The 24,752-nt window shown below is 31.0% G+C and overlaps 1 protein-coding gene across 1 annotated transcript in view; it reads left to right on the top strand.

Annotated features, from left to right (window-relative positions):
* LOC106478380 (calcium permeable stress-gated cation channel 1-like) overlaps window positions 1–24,752 on the top strand; it is an 82,410-nt gene that overhangs the window by 32,811 nt on the left and 24,847 nt on the right. Inside the window, exons 4-14 of the mRNA XM_022382026.1 lie at window positions 2,905–3,044; window positions 4,422–4,473; window positions 6,614–6,725; window positions 10,978–11,051; window positions 12,012–12,092; window positions 12,364–12,490; window positions 13,357–13,490; window positions 14,417–14,542; window positions 20,230–20,380; window positions 21,312–21,418; window positions 23,333–23,419. Coding sequence (XP_022237734.1) covers window positions 2,905–3,044; window positions 4,422–4,473; window positions 6,614–6,725; window positions 10,978–11,051; window positions 12,012–12,092; window positions 12,364–12,490; window positions 13,357–13,490; window positions 14,417–14,542; window positions 20,230–20,380; window positions 21,312–21,418; window positions 23,333–23,419 — 1,191 coding nt within the window. The remainder of the gene's footprint in view (window positions 1–2,904; window positions 3,045–4,421; window positions 4,474–6,613; window positions 6,726–10,977; window positions 11,052–12,011; window positions 12,093–12,363; window positions 12,491–13,356; window positions 13,491–14,416; window positions 14,543–20,229; window positions 20,381–21,311; window positions 21,419–23,332; window positions 23,420–24,752) is intronic.

Genomic DNA, 24,752 nt, shown 5'->3' with positions numbered 1-24,752 from the left:
CATTAAATACTGTGGTTGAAGAAAAAGATCTTGGTGTTGTAATCCAAGAATCACTTAAGTCATCTAAACAGTGTATTGTAGCTAGCAATAGGGTTAATAGGATTTTGGGTAGCATCTATAGAAATATTGAATAAAATACAAGGGATATTATTGTTTCACTGTATAATTCACTTGTGAGGCCTCATTTAGAGTACTGTGTACATTTTTGGGCTACCCAAGAAGGACATTGAATTGTTGGAGAAGGTTCAGATGGAATGGAAGGACTGTCCTATGAGGAGAGACTAAAATATAGATCCATCAAACTTGTTTGTATTTAGCAGTGAAAACAATAAAACAAGGGGTTATAAATTCAAATTTTGGCAGTGTAGGAGTTGTCTGCAGTGTAGACAGTATTATTTTTCAAAGAGGGTGGTTGGCTTTTGGAATGAGCTGCCTTCAAGGGTGGTAGAGGCAGAAAATGTGACTGAGTTCAAGAAAAGATTGGATGAATACATGAGTAGTTAGGGGTGGTTATAGTTGGGAGCTGAAAGGGACATCCTTGATGGGCTAATAAGCTCCTTTTTTGTCCCTTTACAATTTTATGAATTTATCTCCAGAATGTAACTTTATTAGCTCAAAATTTTGCTATTACCATTAAGGGTGTTCCAATTTTGATTGGACTGGATTAGTGAACTGGTAGGAAATTGACAACTCCTTACGAAGCTGTAATAGCAAATATTGAGCTAATAAAGTAACATTCTGGAGATATAGGTCGTTATTTCATTTACATTTATAAAATTGTCTCATAATAAACTCCAATTTGTGTTAAACAAAGTGAAGAATGATAATAATTTTGTTTTCTTTGTAACTGATGTCTGGATTTTGGATGTATTAGCAAAATCACCATCCTTTGTAAACACCATACCAAATATGAATGACATATCAAATTATTCTCAGCACAACTAAGTAACCAAACCCTTTCAGGAGCTGAGCCAACAATAAGGAGGATAAGGGCAACAGATTGAGTAACAGACCTCAAGTTACTAATGTGTGTTTTATTGAACACTATATGCCAGGAAAATAGTGACAGAAACATGTACAAGAAAAGTATTTCTACAGAGGAGTCCACTGTCAGTTTGCCAGATATCACTGCAAGATGTGCAAGTGAGAAGTCTGGGAAAAGAAGTACCGAACAAGCAAGGTTACCTTACCAAGTACTGGGGAGTTACCAGCCAGTTCAGTGAAGTCCAAAAAGTTAAGGATAACCTCAATTTTGGACTGGATTAAGACTGTCAAATATGAATATAAGAAAGGTTACAAATGAGAGGAAGCCATTCAGCCCATCCTGCTCATTTGATTGTGGATCAAAGAATCTCATTAAGCTATTTCTTGTAGGATCGCAGTGACTCAATTTCAATACCATGGCTGGGCAGTTTGTTCTAGATACCCCTGACTCTATGTGTAAAAAAAATGCTTTCTGTTATCAGTTTTAAACATATATGTGCTTAATTTCTAAAGAGCCAAAGACTCTTGCGTATGGCCTGTTTTTGTGTTTGGGGAATTTTTTAAATTTATGATTGCACTTTTTTTGTAAAATTAAAAGGTTTTTGTAATTATTGTCAATAGTGTATTTGTTATATATATATGTAGGTTATATATGCATATTTGTTTTGTATTGGTAGTTTATATGGGCAACTGTTAAACTATAAACTGCTTATAATTTTTGCCTCAGTTCACTCAATGCCTTACATTTCCAGTATTGGGTACTTTGCTATACTCCTACCCCTATTTTTAGCTTTGCCATAAATACAAATGTTGTCATTATATTAGACTGACATGACCCTGTGAAAGATAAGTACTATCATTACATTGAATGAGTATGACGTTTTTGATAAACTTTTATTATCCTAAGTGGAAAATATGTACAAATTGTTTATACACTATTTGGTTTTTGAAATAAAAAACAAAAGGTTTACTTAGTCTCAAGCTTTCATAATCCCAGACAGTTTTTTTTCCTGTGATGTTTATTACTGTAATTACACTGAAAACATCATGTGATGTATCTAGTGTAATGACAGTAATAAACATAATGTAACAATGACACTTGACACTTTGTTACTTGATGTTTATTAAACTGTACACATTAAACTCGCCACATTGCTAATTTGTTTATTACTGAATTACCCTGGGCACATTTTTACTTTATATTTATTTCTACAGTTACACTCAACTAATATTCTGTTGATTGATTATTAATACTATTGATTCACTTGTCATATTGTAACTTGATGTTTTTTATATTTAAACTGCACTTGTTCTTTCTTGGTACTTGTTATTGTGATTGCTTCAGATACATTGCTACTTGGTTTTTATTACTGTAATTATATTGGACATACTTATTTGATGTTAGTTGCAATTATTACACTGAAATATTGTTACGTTATGTTTACTACTGTCATTGTTGTTTGGTGAAACCTTTTACTAGATCATAATATGCTGCTGTTAAAGTATTGTCATCTTTAAGAAACAGAAATTTGGTATGAATGTAATACAAAAATAGTTTTGGATTGTAGACGTTCTCAGTTACCACAGAAGCTCCAACACTTAAAAAAGTCAAATGAGATCTTGCGATAAAATTAAATTAATAAAGAAAAACCATAAAAATAAGAAAAGAATGAAATGAGTGCTCTTTATAACCCATGAAAATATTTTTCATGGTTATTTTTGTCTTATTCCTATGTATGTTTTGGTTTTATGTGGATTATTTTGAAGAATCGTATGTATATGTGTGTGTGTGTGCATATATATATATAATCTTTTAACTCCTTACACCACCAGGAATTGTTGTTACTTGTGTATCTTGTGTGATTAAGTTAGACATTTATTTTAAGGAATAATGTTTTTTATTTCTCTCACTATGTATAGAGATGAGCACATTTTAAAGAAGAATGGTCATGATGCCGTACAGTACTTATCTTTTCAGCGACATATAATTCTGTACATGTTCATTATTTGTGTTGTTTCTCTGGTCATTGTCTTACCAGTCAATTTTCAAGGAAATCTTGGTAAGTGTTGCTTCAAACTGTATATATTTTATTAATCTAAATAGTATGATTACATTAATTTTTAAACATGTATATTATCATTTATGAACTTTTAACTGTTATGACAATAACAAAATTAATTTAATAATTAAATAAATTAAATTAAATCTTCAAGAAACTTTTTGAAACATTTACGTCAGGGGTTCACTTTATTTGAAAGTTTTTATTTTTCATATACATTTAATAAAGGTGTACAGTCCAGATTGCAAAAATAACCAAAAAAAATTTTTTTTATTTACCTTTTTATATTTTTGTATGAGCATATCAGATGATTATGTAATTTTAGTATGTTTAATATGTTTCCTTGCCTTTAAGCCCTCAGTGGTACGTTTGCAGGCTTAAGATGCTAAAATTAGGGATTATACCCATGGTGTGAAAAGCACAGACAGCCCAGTGTGTAGCTTTGTGCTGAACAACAACTAGACTTTGCTTTTAAATACACACAGCAAATAATCTGTATTGTTTGGTACTGTTATGATGTTCTGTGGTTTGTAAATACAATTACAGGTTAATCACAGTAATTTTCAGATTTTTTTGTCTGTAACAATATGAACTGATTGGATTATAAATAATGAATTTTTATGAAGATTTATGAAATTGCTTAAAAGTTTTATATATTTTGTGCCAATTAATATGCAGAATATATTGGCACATTTTGATCATATAGTGCAATTGATTGGAAAGTCAGAAGCCCTGTGATTTTCTGTAAAACTTCTGTTGATATAAACCACAAAATTTTATACAGGTATACAGAAGAACATAGACACTGCAGTATTAGCAAACTTATGATAGCCTCATCAAAGTATGATTTTTAAAATTTTGTTTTTGCAATCTTTTTAAAAACTATTTTTGAAACTTAGTTTCAAAAGTTTAAGTTGAAATTTAATGTGTTTTAAATAAAGATAAGTTTAAATACATTTTTTCTTTCAATTTATGTTTGAGCAAGAATTGTTTTAACAAAAAGTTTAACATTTTTGTATTTTCTTAACATTGTTTAAAAGTTAGGAATTACATAGATGTTGAAAAATGGAAAGTTAATTGATAAGAGCATATATAATTGTTTATATAATGCATTTTCATATGCAGTGCAAGACTACTTATAAAAAGTATGGCTGTCTTTTTTACTTGATTAAAGAAATGGGTGCAAGCAAGGCTGATGGAAATATTGTCCACATGAGGTATTATGGGAAATATCATGAAATCCTCTATTAATTTGATACATTAGTGTGAAATGGATAAAATTGCTGATTCTGTCTTAAAACTTTACAACAGACAAGTTATATGTGATGGAGTTTTACTCCACAGTGAAAAAAAAAAGTTGTTTTCTTCTTTTATTAGAGGGAGATTCCAAAACCTTTGGTCACACTACTCTCTCCAATCTCAATCCACAGTAAGTAATCAGCTTATATATATATATATATATATATATATATGTGTGTGTGTGTGTGTGTGTGAATAATTACCACCTAACCAGCACATTTATCATAAAATGGTAGCCAATTTATATGTGTATATAATAAAATAAGTGATTTACATTCCAAATATGTCAGATGTATTTTAGTTAAATGCTATTAGTCAATACTCATTTAATATTAAGATAGTAACAAGTGAATCTAACTTCTTTTTAAACCACCAAGTGAATTAGAAGAGATGTACTGTATTATACATTCTTACATAGATGTAGTTTACATTGTGGCATACAAAGTAGTTTGTAATCATGACTACATGTAGTGAACTGGACTTTTCATTAGTGTGAACCTTAGGATAGAATAACTAAAATAGTAATCGTAATTTTCATGAAATCTGCTAAATCGTCAGAGTGTCATCAAGCAGTTTAAATATATATTCCATAAGCTTAACCCTTTTGTTGTGTTTTGGTGTAGAATCTATGGCACTTACTAACCGTCTTTTTCTATTTACCTGTACAGTTGTATTTGATCTGACTATGTGTATAATGTGTTAAAGAAAAATTCATAAATCTTCAATTTTGTGTAACTAACACCTGACAAAATTTTGTGTATCTTCATCAGGATAATGCTTTCACAGAAGTTTTGGCCCCTCTAACATTCATTGCTTTATTTCTACAGCTCTATAATGTTGTTTAGCCATGATAAACTTAAAAGAAAAAAAAAGCAGGGCCATCAATTATGCTTCCACTTGTGCAAGAGGTTTCCTCCACTCTATAGTCTCCAAAACATCCATACAGTGTATATCAGAGATATATTCTAAATACGTTTTTAGCACTGAATGATTGTAAAGTGCATGATGCATGTAACTATATTAAGATGAATAAGTTACATAACTGAGAGCAGAAGGCCTGAAAATGTTGTACAAGTAATTTTATTATAAAAACTGCAACACTAACAAAAATAACAACAAAAAGGTCCTGCACAGGGAATAAACAGAGTAGAGCATACAGCCATTGTTTAGCTTTGCATTTAACAACAAAACAAACAGATTCAGAAAGTAAAATTTATAAATTTTATTAAGAACTTTGAAATATTACACTGAATAACAGTGTTATTGATGATGATAAGCTTTGGCATACTAAAATGCTTCATTAATAACCTGCACAACTTAGCTGGTTTTTATTGTATTGAATGTTTTTAATTCTTAGCTGAAATGTGTGTTTATAAATCAATTAATTTAAAGGATCTTTGCTTCTATCTTATTTGAATATCATTCTTCTTGGCCTTTTTTTTCTTTTTTAATGGATGAGAGTTATTTTCAATTATAACTGATTTTTACTAAGCTCTGCATAATCACAAGATCATTTTGGTGTGTAAAATGTAAAGTATTAATAACTTTTCCAAGTGCACATGAGGTAATAGTTGGGTGTTTATTGACTATCTGCCTTACCTTTTGTTTGTTAGTTTAAAATTAGGGATGGTTATGTGCTGATCGCTTGTAGCTTTACATGAAAAATTCAACACAAACTCCCTAATGCTTCAATTAGCACATTTGAATAGTCTGATGGGGATGAAGGAACTACTATTTAATTATGCAGTGTACTTGCCTTTCATGATAAAAAAACCAGTGAGAATCCTTGCTTACTGTAATATTTTTCTTCTATTATATTGTGTTTAGTCAATATTGTAAGTAAAATTTAAGAATGTAAAGTTGGGAAGGTATTTGGCATTGGTATGGATCTTAGTTAAACCAAAAGTGAGGCTGAATGGCCTGCTGTTCCTTTTAGTAAAGAATCTGTTGTAGTTTAGATTTCTTTGAATATTTTTTATTAAATATAGATGGAATAAAATAATTCAAATTAGTGTAAAGCATGTATATGTATATATCAGGAATTAGCAGGGATATATAAGATTAAAAACCATGTTTTTGTAAAAGTTTTATTGTAAATTCAAAATAATGAACACTGTCTTTGTGTCAGATATTAAATACATGCATCAGTTAGTGTACAGGAGCTATATTTTAGTTTTTTGGAAGTACATATACTGGTAAACGTACTTTTTATGTTACCTAATATTATAATGTTTTGTGTACTTATTATTCTCTTTGCCTTTTATCATCAGCTCCCCACTGTTATGGGTGCATGTTGGACTAGCATTTGTGTTTTTACCCCTGGGAATATTTTTCATGAGACAGTTTTCACTGAACTTGAGCATTGTAGAAGATGAAAGTTTGGTGAGTATTAGTTATATAGAAAATAATGCATTGTCTTGTCTCTTCATTTGGTTTTTATTTGTAATTCAGAATGTTTTTTGAAGTGCACTGTATCAAAAGTACAATGTCCCACAAATTATGCTATAGAAACTTTCTTGCAATATTGGTATGTTTTTTAAAGCAAATCCTATTTAATGTATGCATGAGAAAAAGTTTGAGCGACTGAAATGAGGTGACAGGTTTGTTATTCCTGCTTTAATAGTTTGAAGTGTCAGGCAAGGCAAAATAAATTTAAATTCTAAAAATTGTTATATGGTTTTAACATTAACACTTGCAACAAGGCTTTCTTATATTACTTCATGATTTGATTTTGTTCAATGTGTGTTGTTGATAGACTGCTGAGTATTGTTCCATGTTCATTACTGGTTTAATGTGGAAATGTTGGTTATAACTAATGTGCATATACACTTTACATCTTTTTTTAACCATTTTACAAATTAATGTAGTTATGAAATAAACATTACTTGTATATAGATTGTAATCTTGAGTATATGAGCAAATAAATAAATAAAGTACAAAGACTGGTTAAAAGAACACAACATTGTAGTAAAGGAAGGTGATATTAGCAATTCAAGACCATTTGGAATATTTAATGAGTAAAAAAACATCTATATATGTTGGGAAGAACATTAACCTGCTCTGATAACAAATATTAGAGAACAAATGTGGAAGTGTAGAATCATGGCATATAATAAAAGTGCATTAATGATATGGGTTGATATGAAGGCTGTAAGAATAAGAATTCTGGTATGTTTTGTTTTTTACCAAATGAACAACAGTGAAAATGACACTTGTGAGACCTCTACATGTTTGTTTCAAATTTCCTTTTCACAGGTGCAATAGAAATTGCTCACTCTTTTGTACTGTTCACAAGAATAGATCTTTCCCTTTTCTATTCATGTATATCATTGTTTTCAAAAGGAGGTTATGAGATTATTTAGTAAGATTTTGATGATACCAGTGAATGACCATTGTGGATTTGCAGAATGTCTGTTTATATATCTCTATTTCCCACTGATCTTGACAATTTCTCAGGTCTTTCCATCAAGAAGTGATTTACCAATTTCAAATTCTTTCTTTTAGTTTAAACTCGGCTTCATACGTAATGAGTGGTCAGAGTCAATTGCATTCATTTGCCACAGCTTTCAGTTATTACATGAATGATTGGCTCATATTAACTATTAAATATACATGACTGTTTAAATTTAATGCAAGAGTTATGATTTAAATAGTTTTAGATAATGTTAAATTTAGTTATTTTTAGAAGGGGATAGTTTATTGCAAGTTTGTTTATGTAATTGTTTATGAATCATTTGTTGTGTAGTTCAATAGTTATGAATTGGCAATTGTTATATTATTGCATCATGTTATTAGAACCGTCTTGAGTTTTTCTCATCTAATTGAGTATTATTGAATCATAAAAATCTAGTAGTGTGTGGAATGTTCTAGACCTCTGTCATGGTATAAATATGTGTCGAAAATGTAGTTTGATAGTTAAATCTAGACTGTGTGATTGTGAGTTTAGCCATAAAGTACCTATAGTAGCAATTTTTAAAGTGAAATTTATCACAGACTGTATTGTAATAACAGAGGTGAGAATAATTGTTTTGTCAATTGAGTTCTAAAGTAATTGAACCAGCCTATGTGGATTTTGATGAAAAAGAGACAATTACTTAAAGTTCTTGATACAACTGTCATAACCAACAGTTCTAGTGATGATTTTAAAGTTATATTTGTTAAAATGAAACCATAAGAATTTACTGTTATTGCCATACAATTTTCATTTTATTAAAATATTTCAATGGTCTAAAAATTTGTTAGAAGAGGGCATGAGTGCTCATTTTTTGCTGAAGGGGTGCTGCGGCAAAAAAGGTTGGGAATCATTGCATTAGATCTTTCTGTGTCTTCTATATCTCAATAAAGATATGCTTTATTACCCATCTTTTGCTGCTGCATGCACTCAATCTTTTACAAATCTTTTCCAGGCATTTTGGTTTCAGCGTCTTCACATGTTTGATGCAGCTCAACTTGAAATTTAGATTTTCTTATGCTTTTTTTAACTCCACCTATTGAGCCTTTAGCAACTTCTTTGCCTTGTATGTCGATCAGGACCTGTTTTCTTCTTTTACTTGCTTTGGGCAGGAAAGTTTGGATCTTGATTCATCTCTCATTTATTTTTCCAGGTGATTGATCTGTTTATTTCCAAATACAACATTTTTGCCTGAAACTTGGAATGCATGGGAAGCTAGCCATTTTTTTATCTTCACCATGTCTAAGCTTTTAGTTTACCTTGCTTGTATGACATCCTTTATAGGGTTTAATCTTATGTTATTTTTACTTTATGATGAATGCTGTTCTTTGGATTTAGCCCGAACTATGTTGATGAAGTGGCTCTTTCAATTGATTCTTCTTGCTTACCAGGTCATACCTAATACAGCAATTTTTGGTTTTGTTTAGGTTTGGCATTTGGCAATGTCTTTAGCAATCTTGTTGTGATGCCTTTTTGAGAATATCATGATGGCCGTTTTGTGAATGACTCCAGATAGATACCTTTTTTTTTTTCACTAACACCCAACAACAGAATAATAAACACCATTGTCTATCACTGGTAGCTAGAGTCTTAGTGTGTAGTTTGGAACTGCCCACTTAGGACTTGCATATGTTTATAAGAAACCTCTATATTTGACTCTGAACAATACCACCCACTATGTTTGTGCTCCATTAAAAGGTGATGCCCTTTAGATGTAAACAGAAAATGTTATCTGGTGGAGGATGATACATCTGTAGGTGCCTATCTTCCCATTTCCATGTGTACATTGAATATAAGTTTATAACAGAACATATAGGATATCATTATGAATCTCCATACTGTCTCTCAGCTCCACTCTTGGATAGGATACATAGTTCCTCTAAGATTTTCTTATTGCACTATCCACAAGTTTATTGACATCTAGTCTTATTCAATTATTACCAGGTGTCTGCTCATTAAACCAGTTGGTGACCTAACTTGTTTATTTACTGAAGTAATTCTTCCCTCGGAGTTGTCCATTCTCATTTTACTGAAAGATAAAATAGACTGGTGTTTGCTAGCAATCTTCCACAATAAACAGGATTCTGGTATCTCACAGAGCTCTACCTCTTATTTTGTTTAATCCACCCAGCCTAGTAAAATAGGAACTAGCTTCCTCGGTGACTAACTATCCTGCTGGGAACAATGCTTCTTCTGAATATCTTTATAAAACATTGGATCAGTCCTTTTTAACTGTATGGTCTTAACAAGTGCCTAGTCCTCTCCACTTCTTCTCACATGTGTATTCAGATTCTCATATTTAGTTGGGGGCTGCATGCTGATTTTTATTTCTCCCGCTCACTCTATTAGTTATCGATTGGTGGAGTGCTTCAGAGTTCATAGTCTGTCATATTCTCTGATTCCATCCTTCTTTTCAATGTGGGTACTCAGGCAAACTATGCTTTCAAGGTCAGTCTGCTTCTTTTGAATTTAACATTTTTAGGATTAAAGTGAATTTCGTACTTGTACCAACTTCTGAAGCACATTTTCACCCACCTCCCCCATAAACTTAATTTTCTGTTTTATATTGTAACTGCTAAAGAAAACCAGCTTTGGGCTGGAAGGCAAGGCTAAGTAGTCGTCTGATGTATGTACAAATAAGTCACATTGGAAGTGAGAGAATGAAGAGTAATGGGTAGATATGATGTAAATATTGAATTGTGTCAAGGACATTCAAAATTTTAAGTCACATGACATTGACAGAATGAGTTTTATCCAACATGAAGAAACAAACTTTGTTTCAGACATAAGTGCCTATTTGAAATTCATTTTATTTCTAAAAGTATAAAGGTTATTACGAAAAAAAAGTTAAAAGTAAGGGGAGCTTAAAGTTTTACTTTTACAATTGTGCAATAACAATCATGATAAAACACATAAAGTGAGCATCAAAAAGAAAATGCTGAAGATGTTCCTGAATTATCTGGGTAAAGATGTTTCTGTTTGCCTCAGCATATTGCCTGATATATGATTTTTAAATGTTGCTGACTATTCAGAAAATTTTATTGTCAAATCATCTGCTGTAAGTTATCTGCATTTGTTAATTTGTGACTTGAAGATTGGTTTTTAATTACTGTAACTTGTGTGAATGTGTTAAATTGGTTATCTGCTGTAACTTATTTGAATGTACTAACTTCTTATTTACAGATTGGTCGGTCACTGATGATAACTGCGATCCCAAAAGAGCATTGTTCAAGAAATATATTGCTGCAGCATTTTCAGTAAGCTTCTTAGTTTCCATTATTTTCAGCTCTAAAATTGGTATTCTGTTTCTCTTTATTTATACTATGATTGCATTTCTTTTAGTTGTATATTATTGTGTATTGTTAACTGTTGTTTAAGTTAGCACAAATAATTTTGATTCAAATGCATGAATTCTTTAAATACATTTTTTTTTTGTAAAACATATTTAGAATGTTAGCTTAAGTCTCCTTTGTGTCCAAACTAAACCTTCATATCATGTATTTAAAATTTATAAATTGAACAAATATATATTAAAGGTAATTTCTGTAACATACTTATAACTATTAAGTATTTTCTTGTGAATTTTAAAAACATTAATGTCTTTATTCATCATACTTTTAGAAGTGTATGAGTTTTCCATATTTTCTCCTTGTCTTTGTTCTCAATTACATGTACATCATAATCAAATGTAACTGTAACCTGTAATTCAAATTGGCATGTGTTTTTTTCCTAACTTCCATTTCACTGTCTTAAAGATGTGTTAAAGAACAAATATTACATGTGAACAAGTAATTTATATATTATGCTCACTTTTTCAGGACTGTTGAGTATTGTTAATCTACTTATAGTTAGCATGAACTAAGCTGGAAAGTATACATCAAAATAGTCCTTGTAAGAAACCAGCACATTAGGTTAACATTACATACTTTAAAAAAAAAAGAATGAAATCCAATATGAATGATATTTTATTCTACAAAAATGAACCCTTTCTCATCTATTAATGAATAATTGATTGAACAACAAGCACTGAACAGTTAGCTGTCATACAGGTTTTAATATTTTTCTAATGAAAATTTTTCAATATATAAATTGGTAATTGTAGAGAAAAGTGAATAATACATAAGTAATTTTAACTAAACTTAATTCAATTGTAAGACTATATATATGTGTGTGTGTGTGTACTATTATTATATATATGTATTTCTATTGTTTGATAGGGAGGCATATTCTGAATTCATTATACAAGATATCCATATTGCCTATGATGTTAGGAAATTAATTAAATTAGACAGACAAAGGTATGCACTACTTTATTTTTGAATTTTTTTGAAACATTTGTGTTTTCCTCAATGCTGATTTTTCATTACAAATAAAATAAAACTTCATTTTATAATGCTTATTGTCAACTAAAGAATTAATTATAGACTAGTTGAACATTATTTTGGATTAACCTGAATAATATTATTGTCATATCCTTTCTTTTTTTGAAAAGTGAAATGTCGTATAGACATTTTAAATTAAAATAATTAGCCATAAGGAAATATAAAACATTGTTTCATTTTTCCAAAGGGAGACAGCTATGCAGGCAAAGTTGTGGTGTGAAACAGTTTACAAAGAAACAGGACTGAGACCAAGAATGAGACCCTATACTTGTGGACGAATATGTGTATGTGGAGATGCCTGTGGCTGTCCACAAGTAAGGGACACTTGTAAAATCATATATGTTTGTCAACAGTCATGATAATACAAATTTATCTGAAATTTGTGTGAGTTGTTTAGTTCACTAACATTACACAAAGATTTACCACTTTTTCAAATTTAGAGGCACAAATTAAGACTTCTAAATCTGTTGCTCATGAGAGTATATTTGATTAATCCAATAAATCAATACCAATTCTTAGTGCTATTTTTACCATACTGTGGGATTATGGTCAGTTGGCATAAGATTGTTTTTTGTTTTTTTTATTGTTTCTGACCATTTATATCTTGAACTAGAATTCTGGCTTCTCCACTGATACAAGTTTTTTACTGTTTTCTTTGTACCATTTCTAGCATACATGTTTAATGAAACAGTTTGCAATGCACATGATTCATGTTGTGGTTGAAGATGTGATTGTGATGATAGTCACAAAGCTAATTTCAAATTCCATTTTTATATTACATAAGGATTATTTCTGATCAAATGGTGTGGTTGAATATAAGTTATTCATTTGTTGATAAAGTTTTTGTAACAGTAATGAGTGTTATTTTTATGATTTGTGGCAGTGGGATGAAAATTTGAAAGTTCAATATGTTGATATTCTGTATTAAGGACTTAAATTTGTAACAGTTGTAATCTAGTTTATATGAAATAGTAACATGTTTTATTTTATTTTAACTCGTAGTTTTGCTGTTATTTTCAGAAGTTTTTTTTGCATTTGTACATTTTTGAAACTTGTATACAAGATCAACAGTTTGTAGCTTAATATCTGAACTGTATAGCATATTGCAGACAAGTTTTAGGTGTATCAAAATAGAAATAACTTGTGTATTTATAATTCTTAATTAGATTTTTTATTCCAGATTGATGGATTGGAGTACTACACTGAAGAAGAACATGCACTGATATCAGCTGTTGATAGAGAAAAATCAATTGTTCTACAAAAACCACTAGGGATAGCATTTGTTACCTTCCAGACAGATACAATGGCTGAAATGTTAGTGTACTAGGCCTATTTTTTTATAACAAGTTGTTATAATGTAGATTGTTATATTTGCTGTGTATCAAACATTTTTTGAGAAAAAACAAGAAGTGGTTGTGATGTCCAATTACACTTTTATGCTTCTTATGCTGTTTTGGTAGCTTACGGTGGCTGGTCAGTATAAAAACCATACATTCTTCATCAGTCAGTACTAATATTAACACTGTATCATGTAGTGCATGATATATGAAATAACTTGTACATAAGCTAAGACATCATCTTGCATACTTATCAAACTCAAATTAACAGATTTTACATAATTTGTCTAGTGTTTATTATAGTAATGTTTCAGTGAGCTTTTAGCTGATATATCTATGTGATATAAATCATAGTTTTTTGTATGTAGAGTATAACCTTATTATCACCAACCTATGGTGTTATCTAGAAATACAAGTGTACATTTTGTTTTCTCCTATAAGCTGATCATGTAGCTTTAGCTACTAAAAGTGGTGTTTTAGAACTAAGCTTTTAGATGTGGTCAGAGGGCACTTGAAAGTATTCTAGATGAATTTATTAGTCTGGGATGTAAGCTTTCAAGTTTTTCTAACATTGGGTAAATTTGTTGAACTTGTTCTCAAACAGAGGTAGGAAAATGAACTAAAAGCCAAAAGCATAGGGGTAAACATTTTTCTCTGTGCTTTATCAGCTGGAAATCTTAAAGATTTTATTTATTATTTTATGTATTTTTCATGCTATTTTTGTGGTGATTGTCTATTTTATGTCTTTATCAATTCTAAATTTCATAGAGAAAATAGAATGATAACATTTATTCTTCATTTCTAACAAATATGATAGTGTAATAGTGTCCACTGAAAATGAAGTCGTTAAACTACATTATACTTAAACATCACTTGGACTAGTTAACATGTGAAACATTTCAGTGTGTACAAAGACCACCAGGAACAGTGTAAATGCAGTACCAATCCACCTACATCAAGTTTAAACTGTATCCTTGAACCTCACAACTGGCAAGTCGAATTTGCTCCTCCTCCTGAAGATATATTTTGGTAAGTACCTTATTAAATGTAAAAATACAGTGTTTGATATTGTCTTGTTTTGTGAATTTGTAGGTAATAAAGCCATATTTCTTTAATATTTCATGACTTTATTTTACCTAAAATATGAAAATTGAAATACAGTTTTATTATAAGTACACATCTAGTTTTTGTGTTCAAACTTAATATGCTGAAAACAGTAATGGAGAAAGAGTACAGGAATAATTGATTATATATCCATACACTTGTATGTTTTTTCATACTTGTGTGTGTGTGCCCCTTGAAGTGGATTCCTGCAAATGATGAGACCTCTCATTGAAGATTCTACTTATACAATTTACTTTTTTCTGAGATCCAAACATTCACCTGTGTGTTTTCTGTGCATGGTGACCCATGAAGGAGAGGATCTTGGTGGTTGAGTGATGTCTGGGACACTGCAAAATAAAATTTTGGCCTTGGTTTCTTATAGAAGGATGGCTTTCCCAGAATCAGTGAACCCATCTGATTTAGCTAGGGTCAACCAAGTGCCAGTATTGGATGTTTTTAACAAATGTTATAGATATCATTTAAATCTGGACAATTAGTGGAATTTGCTTATTGATTAATTGATGGGCTCATTAATCAATTACATTAAACTAACTGATTATTCTAATGTGAGAATTGAATAGCTGAAATAATCAAACATTTAAATAATCACAAACACTAATTTCAATTAATTGATTATTTTTGTGAATGGTGGTGCTATTTAATTCAGCTGAACAACCTTAAATTAATCTCAAATAATATTAGAAAATCATAATGGCAATATTTTAATTACTTGGATAGTTGCAATAATCAGAAATGGAAATAATAAAAAATACCCCAATAAATGAGTATCAACAGTTAGGCATATTTCCACTTTAAGAATTTGAGCTAATTAGCGATCTGATTTTCTTGTTTATAACACCATGTCCACCTGCCAATGTTAATGCAAGGTATTTGAACTATACAGTTAATTAAGCCTTATATTCCTAACTTTCACCAATGTTTTATCTGTCAGTGGTTTGGCCAATCAAAAGTATTTTGACATGGTAATTTAACTTGTACATGTTGTGGAGGCAAATACCATGATAGCAATAATAACTTAAACCCACACAGTGTTAACTACTCATGTTCCCATCACCCCTACTCTAGATCATGTCCCAAATGGATTTGAGAGAAACAGGTGCAGTGTGTTAAAAGCTTGAACAACATTTCTTATCTAAAGGCTAGTAAGATGGTAATACCTCTTCCAACACATAATTATGCTACTGCACTCTGTTCCACTACCACATTGGGAATATGGAGAGATCTCTCTGTCTTATGCATAGTATTTCTCTAGCCAAGTAAAGGGTTTTCTGCCCATCATGAGCAGACACATAGACAAACCATCATCTATACCAGTGATTCCAAACCTGTGGCCCGCGGACCCCTAGGGGTCCTCAGAGATAATACCATCTCCTTAAACAAGTAAGTTTTTAAATTCTGGTATTCTTTTAATTGCACACTCAGTTATATATGTCTTTTATTTGATAGTGAAAAATGGAAAAACAAGTTAATTATTAGCAAGAAAACAGTTTGTTGGGTAGATGGAATCTTTCAAAAATCATGTGATCCGTGGGGGGAAAATAATAATAAAAGGGGGTCCTTGGTGGTGAAAAGGTTGGGAACCGCTGATCTATACCCATCTCTGTTCCCACCACTTACAAGAGTTAATTCAGTCACATTGTCCCTGATATGAAGGACTGATTTTAGATCCCAGCTTCATTCACTGGAATCAAATTTATCTGATAGAAACCTGCTTTGAAGATTGATAGACCTAATACAACTACAACTAAAAAAAGTTTCAGAATCAAAACAAAAAGTCTTCCCACCAAGATCTACAACTAATTTTAAATTAAAGTGGACATAGTGATTCAGTGGAACTGTCGAGGTTTTTTTTGCTCTAATTTGAATGATATTATGATCTTGATTGATTCTTATCATCTTGTATGTTACTCCTTGTAAGAGATGTTCCTGAAAACTGCTGATACTTTCTCCATTCAGCAGTTTTCATTGTACAGGAAAGACAGGTTGGGTGACAGACAGGTTTATGGAGGAGTATTAACCAACATGCACCCTTTATGTCTGTGCCATTCACTACACTACTGGAGACTGTTGCCCTGTATGTCTCTATTTGTCATAACACCACATCATGTTCTGTTTTAGATATTACCAGGATAGGATTTCTGTCAGAAGGACTTGATGATCTTATCAGCAGTTGCCATCTCCATTATCTTGGGACACTTCAGTGGACACAAACAACTCCAAGATGGTAAAGATACTTATGAAGGGGTTGATGTATGTAATGTATACTCTCAAATCACAATCTTTTTGTCTTCAATACTAGAACATCTACTTATTTTCCTTCCCTAAGTCAGACTTTTAATGACATAGCTCTATCCATTCGTTACCTTCTTTTTCCTTGCTTTTCTTGGAAAGTGATCCCTGGTATCCTTGCTCATGATGGACACCTGACTTTCAATGAGCATGTAAGGCTCAGAAAAGGGCCTTGGATATCTTCTGCAAATATTTCGTTCTTGTCAACTGCATATCCTTTTAACTGGCTAATACCTGTACCTGGCAGGTCAGATACCAAAGCCAGTAGCAAACATGGGTTAAATTTATTTCAAATATCTCCCTTACCATCAGTTTTAAGGTCTTTTGGACAAAATTTGAAAGAAGAATGGAAGGTAAACTTCTCATGGTCAAGAGGTTGCTGATTTTGAACAAGGAGAGTGCTTCCCTTATCATTCCAGCACATCCACCTCTTCTCCTACCCTCTTGGTTATTAAGACATGGTTTCTTTTTGGGCTGATTTTATATATGAATATAATTGATCAATTTATCTGGGAGAGCATACAGTTACTCTAAATTGGTCTGACAATATATCAGTCAGACCAGATGTCATTCATTACAAGATGCAATGTGATCTGTCACCTGCCTCTCTTGAGGTTGTTTTTGATCAGATTTGGAAGAAGGAAGATTTTCCACATTATTGTGTCAAGCTATTGTCATCTCCTTTTTTCCAAGCCTTGGAAACATCCATAGATTCTTCTAGTTATAGACTTATTGACTTGACTAATTGTCTGTTTAGTTTTGGAGAGGATGGTTAATGCTCATCTTGTTTGATTCAAACAACCTTCTTCCCAACACCCATTGTGGTTTCTGTAGAGTGTGATCCACTTACATCACTAGGTTTAACTTGAAAAATTAAATAGGGAAGTCTTTCTCAAGAGGAGAATTTTGTCTTTTTTTTTTTATCTTGATAAGGCTTATGACACTATATTAAGATTTGGTATTTTACAGGGCATGCATTTATGTGGGTTGCATGACCACTTACCCATTTTATTGTTATTTCTTTAGCTGAGAATCATTCTGGGTCTACGTGGGATCAACACTATCCCAATCCTTCACACATATCTTAGAGTGTTTCTGGGTTGTGTTTTGAGTGTGACACTTTAGCATTAAGATCAGTGCCCTCACTCATTTGTGTGAGTGGACCATTGCAAACAGTTTCAAAATTTTATCATCTGAAACCATTTGCATGTATTTTTGTTACCAGTGGGATTAGCAACCTGATCCTGACCTCCATTTGGGAAGTGTACAAATTCTTGTGGTGGCTGAGACAAAGTTTTTGGGACTTTTCTTTGACCAAAAGTTTACTTTCCTTTTGCACATTAAGCAACACAATGGCTCTGAACATCCTCCATGTCCACTCTTCCACCTCATGGAAACTAGGTAGGTGTTCTGTTTTCAAGGTCTGTCGTGCCCTCATTCAGTATAATCTAAGCTATGGATCTCTGATTTACGCACTGACCAAGGACTGTGCATTAAAGATGTTAGACCTGTGCACCATCAGTGCTTTCTGTACTTCTTTTGTCTAGAGTTTGTATATGCACAGAGTCCATGTACTTTCTATTCACCTCAGGTGTTTACATCTTTCTTTGCACTATGCTTTGAACCTCCAATCTGTATCATGGCATCCCACCTTGTGTCATGGCATGTGTCTTCATGTTTTGGTGGACTATACTTTTTGCAAGTAGATGATTTGCTATTTATGCTTTTGACCTTTGTATCCAGACAAAGTTGACTGAAATGGGTCTGATATTTTACAATATTGCAGAATCTGATTATCAGCTTATCCCACCTTGGCTTATCATTCCCCCACCCCTCTGTGAACTTTCTTTTAAGTCATTTGAAGAAGTTAGAGACTTACGAATGAAAATACTGACTTTTCTTTAATGAACACCTTTTGAGGCATATTTCTGTTCATATTTTTACAGATGATTCTGTGGGTTCAGCCATAGTTGTGTAGTTGCTCACAGGATCTTATTTACAGATTCTGTGCTCACTGCTAAGTTATAAGCCATATCACTTGCTCTGGATCATATAGAAGCTAAGCAGTACACTAATTATACATTCTTTATTGGCTCACTTAGCATTATGAAGGCTCTGGAATTGCTTAATGTTAGTTTTCACCCAGTTCTATTGGACATTAAAAATATGCTGGCTCACATCTTGTCCATTTCTATTCACTTTTTCTTAATTCCTGGCTGTATTTGAATTTGAGGAAAGAAATAGGATGACATTGTGGCAAAATCAGTCTGCACTGGCAACGTTACATCCTTGCATATACCATATTTTGGTTTCAAGCCTGTTATCAAGGCAAGGCTCCACATTAACCACAGTTTTCTTTCTTATCATTTTCTTTTGCAAAGAACTGATCCATCAATGTGGAAACATTGTACACTGAAGTCACAATTGCCCAGATTTTACTTTCTTGCTATCACAATGATGCTGCATGACAGCACCATTTTAGACATGTAGTTATTTGTGTGTTCAGTAGGCTTTGGACAGTGTTATTTGCAATGCTGACACTGTTGATCATGTTTTTACATGGCATTGGCTTTTTTTAACTTTTTTATTTTTATCCATTTTTACACAACACAAAAAAGGTTTTCTCACCTTTTATACTTTATGCTTTATTTTTTATTACTATTTTACTGGTTGTTCTTACAAAAAAAATAAATACAACATTATGGTTTTGTGCTGTTAAAGTACAGTTAACAAACCATGTGTGTGATACTTTTGGGCTTAATGAGGAGTCATTCTTGTGTTGTGACAATAAGCTTTTACCAAGATTATTTAACCAATAACAAACTACATATAGATATTTAGCATTTATTATTATTAAAAAACAACAACAAATGATAAAACAGTAAAAAAAATCAGGATTCAAGAGATAACTAAATACTTTCAAAAGCTACTTTTTTTTCAGGAGCATTGGAAATGAGCTAGAAGTGTAAAATGAAGTGATATCACAGATTTCTGTGTTAGCTTATCCTTCCATCATTGAAGTGCTTAAGTTTAATGTAGGTTTGATAGTTTTCTGATGTTGAGAAAGATGGGAATCAGGCAGTAAAAATGATGTGAGAAACAATGGAAGTTGCATGAGAGGGATAAAAATTAGAGAACGAAATAAAGTTATATGTAAAATCAAATTTCTAAGGTAGCCTTAGTAGTATAGAGCAATATTACCAAGCTGTTCATATATTAGTTCAAAACTAGCTTAAGTTTAATCATCTGATTTTATTTATTATACTTTTGAATTATAACTTCTGATTTTTTTTTTTAATCAGGAAGAATCTAGCTGTCAGTGACCTGAAGTGGTATATCCGTGCTGTAGCTATTAACCTTTTCCTTTTCCTAGTCCTCTTTTTCTTAACTACACCTGCAATTTTTGTAAACAGTTTGGATTTGATCCAGCTCAGGCAGAAGATACAGCGACTGGTATGTTTTTATTAGAAATCTTTTGTGTGAGCCATATGAACTGGTTTATTTCCCAGTAACGATTTCACTGACTGTATGTGTTAAATAGCTACAATAGGATTAAAATTAGTATCATCTAAAATGTAAGCAAGATAATCAACCAGCCAGCTCAATTTTAAAAATAATTATTTTACAATACAGGAGGAAAAACTCCCTTAAATATATTTAGATGAAACTCTAAACAACTTATAATCAATTATTCCCAATCATTTATATACTTTTAAGTAGTAAAACATCCATTTTGAAATCCTTGAAATTTAGATATTATAATGTAGGTCTTGTAACAGTTTTATGTATTAAGAATAAATAAATATATTTAAATATATTTTATTTCCATTCTATAAGTATATTAAGAAAGTGAAATTATTAAGGTGAAAACATCTAAGTTAGGGAATCGAAAAGTCTCTTGTAATAAAATATCATGTTTAATTGTAATGTTTTTTGTCACTTTCCATTCAGTTATGTGTAGCTCCTTCTGGATTTCAGATGAAAATGTATACATAGCATTACAGATCTGCCTTTTGTTTGCTACTTATAGAATATATAATGATGTATAATGTTTAACTGCAGATGTTATTTATCACATTCTAATTCTAAAAACAATTTATACCCTATGTTTTCAACTGTAATATTGAATCATAGTTGTCCTTGGATATGAATAAATTGTTAAGTAATGTTAAATATCATATTTAAGTCATAATAAATGTCTTCAACACTAGTTTTTATAAAATGTGCTACTTTTCGTGAAGACAGAAGGTTATGAGTGCCTGAGGCTGTTTGTTATATAGAACTACATATAGAATTTTACAGAATTATGAAACAGAGGTAGAAGTTATTTTGTTATGTCATTGGTGATGAATATTTAACAGTTATAATGTATTTAATATTCCAGAGTCCAGTGCTCTCAGAATTCTTGCCTACACTACTTTTGTGGCTAGTATCTGTATTATTGCCCATCATTGTGGCTTATTCTGATGACTTTTTGTTTCATTGGACCAGGTAAGTGTGAAAACTATGGATGTCATCTTGCTTCGTTACTCTTATGCTGATTAAATGTACTTCAGATGTTATTATGACTTTTAATATAGTTAATTTCTTACCATTTGTTTTGCAAAGAAAATTATTTGTGGAATTTGCATGAAATATTCAACACATCTTTGGTGAATAAATATAAAATCATGCCATGTTACATTTATGTCTTAATCATGCCATATTACAATAAACTGTATAAGATCTTTATTTTAACAAAAGGACAGTACATTACCATTAAGGGCCTGCTTGAAATGTAGTATAAATATTACTATAGATAGAACCTTTCATAGAACCAAATAATTATAGTTTATAGGGAAGACGTTCTTTAAAAATAAAAAAGTACTTGTTAATAAATATTAGACGGACTAGTTTAATTTCTCTTAAAAATACTGTATTTAGCCAATCTGAACTGTAGAATTAACAAGTAAGAGCTTTATCAGTATACAAATTACAGATGTTAAAACTGTTATTTTGGGGTATTATTAAACATAAAATTAAGTAATATGTTGGCATATAAATGCAAAATAAATACATAATAATATATCAGGGAGGGGAGGAGAACAGTCTAGGTCATCCTATTTGGGATTACTCATACTCCAAAATGTCTGTTTAGACAGTAGTTCTAGATAATGTTCGTCTATCTTATCCTATAGCTTATTGCCTTTTATTTTTATGTTACCATTTATGATAACTTTATAATGTATTTGAATGCTTTTGCACATTTTCTTAGTAAAGAACCTTTGTATCAAAATGTCACTGTAAAAGAGAATTGTTAGTTTCTGATTTGATCATTTGAACAGATAAAAGGGTTACTTTTTTTTAATAGCTTAAATTTTTAAAAAGTTGACAGTAAAAAGAGAAATTGTGAACACTTTTTATAAGAAGTAAACATGATTAGCCAATTTTCTTGGCTGTTATATTTACATAGATATATTTTTTACTAAGCACAGATAAAAGGGTTACTTTTTTTTAATAGCTTAAATTTTTAAAAAGTTGACAGTAAAAAGAGAAATTGTGAACACTTTTTATAAGAAGTAAACATGATTAGCCAATTTTCTTGGCTGTTATATTTACATAGATATATTTTTTACTAAGCACGTGTTTTATGCTATATTTTTTATCATTAGCTTTGGAAGGCTTTGACAATTAATAAAATATGCTTCTTTGACAACACAACATTTATACTGACTTATCTATTTTTTAGATGTGTCATTTTACTAAACATTTTACTTGTCAAAATATAAACATTGTGTATGTTCTTACTTAACAACATAGTAATATTAAAGGAAATCTCCCACACAAGGTACCTTATAACATTGTGTAAACTTTGAAATGAAACTAACATTCTGAAGATTAATCTTGTATGTACACTGTAAAAATATTACATTACAAAAACAACTTTTAATCTGGATAAAGAATATTGGACTGAGTTGCTGCATTTGTTTATTGAATTATAAAATCCAAGCTAGAATGCTTCATATAATCAGAAATTATATCTGTGAAATAAAACTTGTTTATTATTTGAAGTGTTGTTATCATATCTTTCCTTTTCAGCTTTTAGAATACTGATCAAGATTTTGTATATGAAACAAACTTATCAAATTTATCTGACAAGAAAATTTAAAGAAAATCATAAAGATGCCAATTTATTTTGCAAATATTCTCAAAAATAATATTTTAAGCATTAAACAATTATCAGACATCTTGTTTTAAGTAAGTCATAGTGGCTTCTCTTTTTACTATTACTGTGTTTTTACATGCATTTCCATTATCAGATGTTTAAATTTAATGAATTGTTGTAAGTTTTGTTATTTGTATAATTTTCTCTAATGCATTTGTCACTGAAGGTTTAATTTTGACATTTTTGTTGTTGCTTTTCAGGTCAACAAGAAACCATTCCATAATGAAGAAGACTTTTGTATTCCTTCTGTTTATGGTTGTTATTTTACCATCTTTAGGTTTAACAAGGTCAGTTGATTTCAGCTATGTATATTTTAAATGTAGGTTTAGTATTAAAACATCATTACTGTTGCTCTTCATTCTTACTTACTATAGTGTGTTATGTGTTGTATTTATAAACTAAATATTTTCAGTAGTATTAGTAATGAAGTAAATAAGGTAAATATATTTATTACAATAAGTTTGGTGATGAGCATTAAGTAAAAAAAAATCACTGTGCAAACATTTTGATATAAATATTTATAATCTTTGCAGTACAAAGATAACAGACTTCACTTAAGTAGATTGAAATCTTCATGGTAAGCAATGGCTGTTAAATCGATTCTCTAGAGTAGTATTTTGGTACGGTAAGAAGCAGCCTTAAAATGCATTTCATTGTCATAAGATAGTTTTACTGTTGTTGATTTGGTTATTTATTTGTGGAAATTGTGTATCAATTATATTGATGGTAATTATGAAAGAAGATGAATCTCAGTTTTTGAATTATTAAACATCTTAGGAAAATTCATTCTAATGAATTTATTCAATGATCAAGACATAATAGTGTGTTGTGCGAACAAAACAGCATGCAGGACACACTGTGTGTTATTAACAGGAGTAACAGTTTAGCAATTTTCCACTTTCTGTAGCTCGGACTGTAGTAATCCAAACTATCACACATTTTTAATGGATGGGCTCTACAGGGCCTATACCACATTACATCAGACATAGAATCTTCAATTTTGATTGAATCTCTTCCTTTTTTTTTTCCCTCGCACTGAAAGTACAGAAACTTTATTTGATAGAAAAACATACTTAATTTTTATGGATTTTTTTTTAATTTTGTACACTAATAGATCTTTACAACTTACAGTTAGATGTCAAATTTGGTCTAAATATAAGCCACAAGTGCAAAGTTATTCAATTTTGACCAGAATTTGTATGCATGCCTACCCAAAAAAGTCATGTGAACTATCAGTCTAAAATATTTACTACAGCTTCAACTAAGAGTAAAGGTGAATCATTTTTAGGTTTTTGTCAATCGGATAAAAGATGGCTGATTGAGAGCAGCAAAACCATAGGATGAAAGCATGTGCTGATACGTACGTATTTATTAGGCCAAGCAAACTAGATCAGCAGTTTCTAGCTCAAGTTTTCAAATGAATCTTACAGGTGGATGGTGATTATTCATTATCAACTTTTAAGCACAAATTTGCTAAATTTTGTGATATTCTCCTAATTAAAGAGCATTTAGTGATACGTGATATTAGCTTAACCAATTTGCATAAATAATGTTGCTTGATACTGCTGTACAGAGTGCATGCGGATGTTGACAAGAAACTGGTAATTTAGTTTCCATGAT

The sequence above is a fragment of the Limulus polyphemus genome, unplaced genomic scaffold (assembly GCF_000517525.1).
Source record: "Limulus polyphemus unplaced genomic scaffold, Limulus_polyphemus-2.1.2 Scaffold10, whole genome shotgun sequence".
NCBI lineage: Eukaryota > Metazoa > Arthropoda > Merostomata > Xiphosura > Limulidae > Limulus > Limulus polyphemus.
The sequence above is the reverse complement of the archived record's forward strand: the minus strand, read 5'-3'. Positions and strand labels throughout refer to the sequence as shown.